This window comes from Arachis stenosperma, chromosome 9, assembly GCF_014773155.1.
Source record: "Arachis stenosperma cultivar V10309 chromosome 9, arast.V10309.gnm1.PFL2, whole genome shotgun sequence".
Lineage (NCBI taxonomy): Eukaryota > Viridiplantae > Streptophyta > Magnoliopsida > Fabales > Fabaceae > Arachis > Arachis stenosperma.
Genome location: NC_080385.1, coordinates 16,300,212 through 16,304,114, shown reverse-complemented (window position 1 = coordinate 16,304,114; position 3,903 = coordinate 16,300,212). Strand labels below are relative to the sequence as shown.

The window sequence follows — 3,903 nt, the reverse complement described above, 5'->3', positions numbered from 1 at the left end:
CTGCCACACCAAGAAACCACGTGCCAACTCGACAGCGCCGCAAACGTAGCCCCCGTGAAGGCACCCGTCGCCTGCCGCGCTGCCTTCGCCGAGTCCATCTCGCGCGCTGTTGCTGCCTCACCGAACCAGACTCCTTGAGTCGTCGTTGTCCCCGCACATTCCATTCCTCGCGCCATCGCTACCCCTGCGCGACCCGACCCTGTAACGTCAACCTGGTGCCGAACGTGCTCTTCACGAAGCCATTGCCCGTATTGTATTGTAGTTGAATGTTTCTTAATATAGGTTTGCGGATGTTTCTTTTTTATTAATAAAGGTTTCTTTACTCTTTAGATGGATGTTTTTTGTTATAGGATTGCTTCTTTACTCTGAGTTGGATGTATAAGATTTAGAATGTTCTTTTTTGTAGTTACTAGATGTTTCTTTTTTATATATTAGTAGATGTTTCTCCGATAACCTACAGCTGCGACCATGGTGCCAATACTACGAATGGCGACGCAGCAACAACAACTCCACAGGAGCGACTAATCGCGACGAGGAAATACACGCGGAGCTCAACGTGAAGAATCTGCAGGTGCCACTCACACAAGAACAACCTACAACGGTGACGATGCCGCTCACTCCGGAGACACGGCGACAGCACACCACTTGCGCAACGGCTCGAAGACGTTAACGGCCTGACGATGCGATGAGAGAGCTCCTAACGTCTACGCAGCAATTACGTTGTTAAGTTTTTTAATACGTGTTTAAAGAAGAGTTATATTACTTAATCAAAATCTTATTTTTTCAAAATTATTTTTTTAATTAGTTATTTAGGTTAGCTGGTAAATGAGTTGGCCTCTATATTTTCACTTATAGTAATTATCACTTCTATTTCTCTCTCTTGCTTGCACACATGGCAAACATTTTTCCCCCATTTTTTTTATATAACCATATATATAACGGAAATTATTTTTTGTATGGAAACATTGTTGGTGTATTAGTCCAATATGGGTGAGATGGGTGTTTTGCGTGGGGGTGGTGTCAGGGACAACACGCCGGAGGCGTGATGGCCATGCAAAGCCGGCGACGTGGCGGAACCCCTGCAACACGCGGGGGGCGTGATGAAGTGGCGAGACTGACAACACGGGGGGGCGAGAAGCGTTGAAGACCGTGAAGCTTGCTGAGTTCCGAGGAAGGGCAGAATCACGCGGGGGGCGTGTTGCAGGCCTGCCTGCATGCAGGGAACACCCCCTTCCCCGGTAACCAGTGGCCAGCCCTATAAATTCATCTTCTTCTTCCATTGAAGATGGGAGACTGAGGCATGAAGTTTTGAAGGAAGAAAGGGAAATACAAAAAAAAGAAGGCAGTGTGGGTCGGTTGAGTGAGTGAGTGTTAAATTAGAAAGTGGGTAGTTTGAGTAATAGTAGTAGTAGTGAAGGTGTAATTAGTTAGGGTGTTTGTAGGAAAAAAGAAATTATAAAAATTTAAAAAAATGGTACGTAATTATGCGGCGGCTGAAGAACATATTATCAACTATTTGGAGCATCCAATTTATGTAAGTTGATAAATTTTAATTTTTTATATGCTGAAATTTTTTAAATATTGTTGTTGTTATTATTTTATAAATATATAGAAAAAGGCCCATTTATTTTTTTATATACTGTGTTAGAATAAAATTTGAATCTGTAAAATATAATTATATTTTTTTGTATATAAATTTTTTTAGTATTATCATAATTTTTTTTGAATATATAAATTTTGTTGTGGTTATTAACAAAGTAATGCATAAATAATAATTTTCAGTATTTATAAAAATTAATTAAAATAAATAGATAAATAAATATGTATGAAGTCGGCTCTGTGAACTATCTATGAAAAAAGAAATATTCTTACAAATACGTATTTTGACAAATAAATAAATAAAATAAAAAATATTATTTGTTTATGTTAAAAAAAAAGAATTATATATTTATTTATTTTTAAAAATAATGTTTGGCAGTAAACAAAGAAAATTAGTAGTTCAGTGAATTGTTTAATTTAATTTATTTATTAATATTTATTTATTTATTTATTTATTTTACAGTAGGTAAGTAAAGAAATAGATAAATGTTAATATATAATTTATTTAATTATTTTTCTTAATATTAATAATTTGAATATTAATAATTATTAATAACAAATTTTTTTTATGCAGCCTAACAGAAATTTATTGGTGTGTAAACTGGATCCGCCACAGACGTGGAATCCGATGGTAGAAAACTACCTACGCGCCACGGGATTCTACCACGTCTCTAAGATTGGGATAATACGTGGATTTCACCCATTATTAGCTGCTCTGGTCGAAAGGTGGAGGCCAGAGACTCACACCTTCGTGATGCCTGTGGGTGAGATTACAGTGACGTTGGAAGATGTCGCTTATATATTTGGCCTACCCATTGACGGAGAGGCTGTGAGTGGATGGACAGACAGTAGTGCCGACTTCGTGCGAAGCCAGAGCTACGCCATATTCGGTCGGGAGCCAGAAGTCAGTAGTTCTTCAAAATCCTATATAAAGCTGGCTTGGGTAAGACGTGTCAGAGATGCGGAGCCGTTAGACACTGAGGATTCCATTAGGCGATATGTCAGATGTCATATCTTCTACTTGTTGGGGTCGACCTTATTCGCGGATAAGTCGACCGCATACGCCCATGCGAAGTATCTACCTTTGCTTCGAGATTTCGATCGGATCCATACTTACAGTTGGGGTTCAGCATGTCTTGCACATCTTTATAGAGCATTGTGCCGTGCATCACGATTTGATACAAAGGAGATGGATGGACCTCTCAATTTGTTGTTTGTTTGGGCTTGGGAGCGAATGCTATGTCTTGCGCCCGTACCGAGGAACACCCTTCCACCCGCTGAGATACCAGTTGCAAAGAGGTAATAATTCTTATTTTAGTCTTGTGTTATATTCACGTTGCATGTTTGATTTAGGGTTACATATGTAAATCTTTTCAATGAATCATGTTTCAGGTGGAGTCATTCGGCGCGCCCCACAGCGTGGTCATCGAATACTGTAGTGACATTTAGGCATCATATAGACTACATGCAGGAGGTAAACATTTATGTTTCTTGTGAATCCTATTTCCAAATAGTAAAGTTAGGGTTCTGACATACGAATTATGATTGGCAGTTTGAGTGGCGGCCGTACGCCGGATTGATCGTGCCCGACGCCCCCCGTGCTGAGTCAACACGCCCCCAGCGTGATTCCTTCTCCAGCCAATGACATTGCGCCACGACAGCACGCCTTTTCCGTGCTGTGGCAACACGCCCCCGGCGTGATTCGGGCTTCAACCAACGAAGTTCCGTCACGTTTCTTTATGCCCCTGCGTGTAGCAGGCAACACGCCCCCCACATGTTGACTTTACATTACACATGTCCACAATACAGTAATACACATAGTTCTCCCATTTCTAGCCAAATCACCACCAACTTTTTCATATCCAAATTATTGAGCCCATATATAACACGAACTATTATTTGAGGAGGATAAGAAAATAATGCTGTCATAAATCACCAGCCAAAAGGGGCAAGTGAGTATTTTATTAGGTCCTTTAATCACCTGGATGGCATATACTAATCATTCTTTTGAATAGAGAGCTACATGGCAGACACACCTGGATGGCATATACTAATCATTCTTTTGAATAGAGAGCTACATGGCAGACACATTTGGATATATATATATATATATATATATATATATAATTGAATATTATTAAAAGTTATATCTTGATTGGTGTAGAATTTATAATAGAATTTTTTTAAGAGAGAATTAGAAATGAGAACAAAAATATTGATTAGGCGAGAAAAAAAATTAAAATATGTAGTTATTATTACTTTATTATTAAAGAGCGTAAAATAAAGGGCAATTTACTTAAATAA

The 3,903-nt window shown here is 38.9% G+C and overlaps 1 protein-coding gene across 1 annotated transcript; it reads left to right on the top strand.

The window, feature by feature from the left end:
* Positions 1–2,227: 2,227 nt before the first annotated feature.
* Positions 2,228–3,244, top strand: LOC130949153 (serine/threonine-protein phosphatase 7 long form homolog). Its single transcript, XM_057877955.1, has 3 exons — positions 2,228–2,898; positions 2,992–3,073; positions 3,152–3,244. The coding sequence occupies exons 1-3, from the start codon at positions 2,228–2,230 to the stop codon at positions 3,242–3,244; spliced, it is 846 nt and encodes a 281-aa protein (XP_057733938.1).
* The last annotated feature ends 659 nt before the right edge of the window (positions 3,245–3,903 follow it).

Excerpts from the sequence above, each read along its gene's own strand:
- LOC130949153 (XM_057877955.1), top strand. The coding sequence starts at position 2,228 with ATGGTAGAAAACTACCTACGCGCCACGGGATTCTACCACGTCTCTAAG. Across the intron at positions 2,899-2,991 it reads GAGATACCAGTTGCAAAGAG|GTGGAGTCATTCGGCGCGCC; the intron begins GTAATAATTCTT and ends ATCATGTTTCAG. Across the intron at positions 3,074-3,151 it reads ATATAGACTACATGCAGGAG|TTTGAGTGGCGGCCGTACGC; the intron begins GTAAACATTTAT and ends TATGATTGGCAG.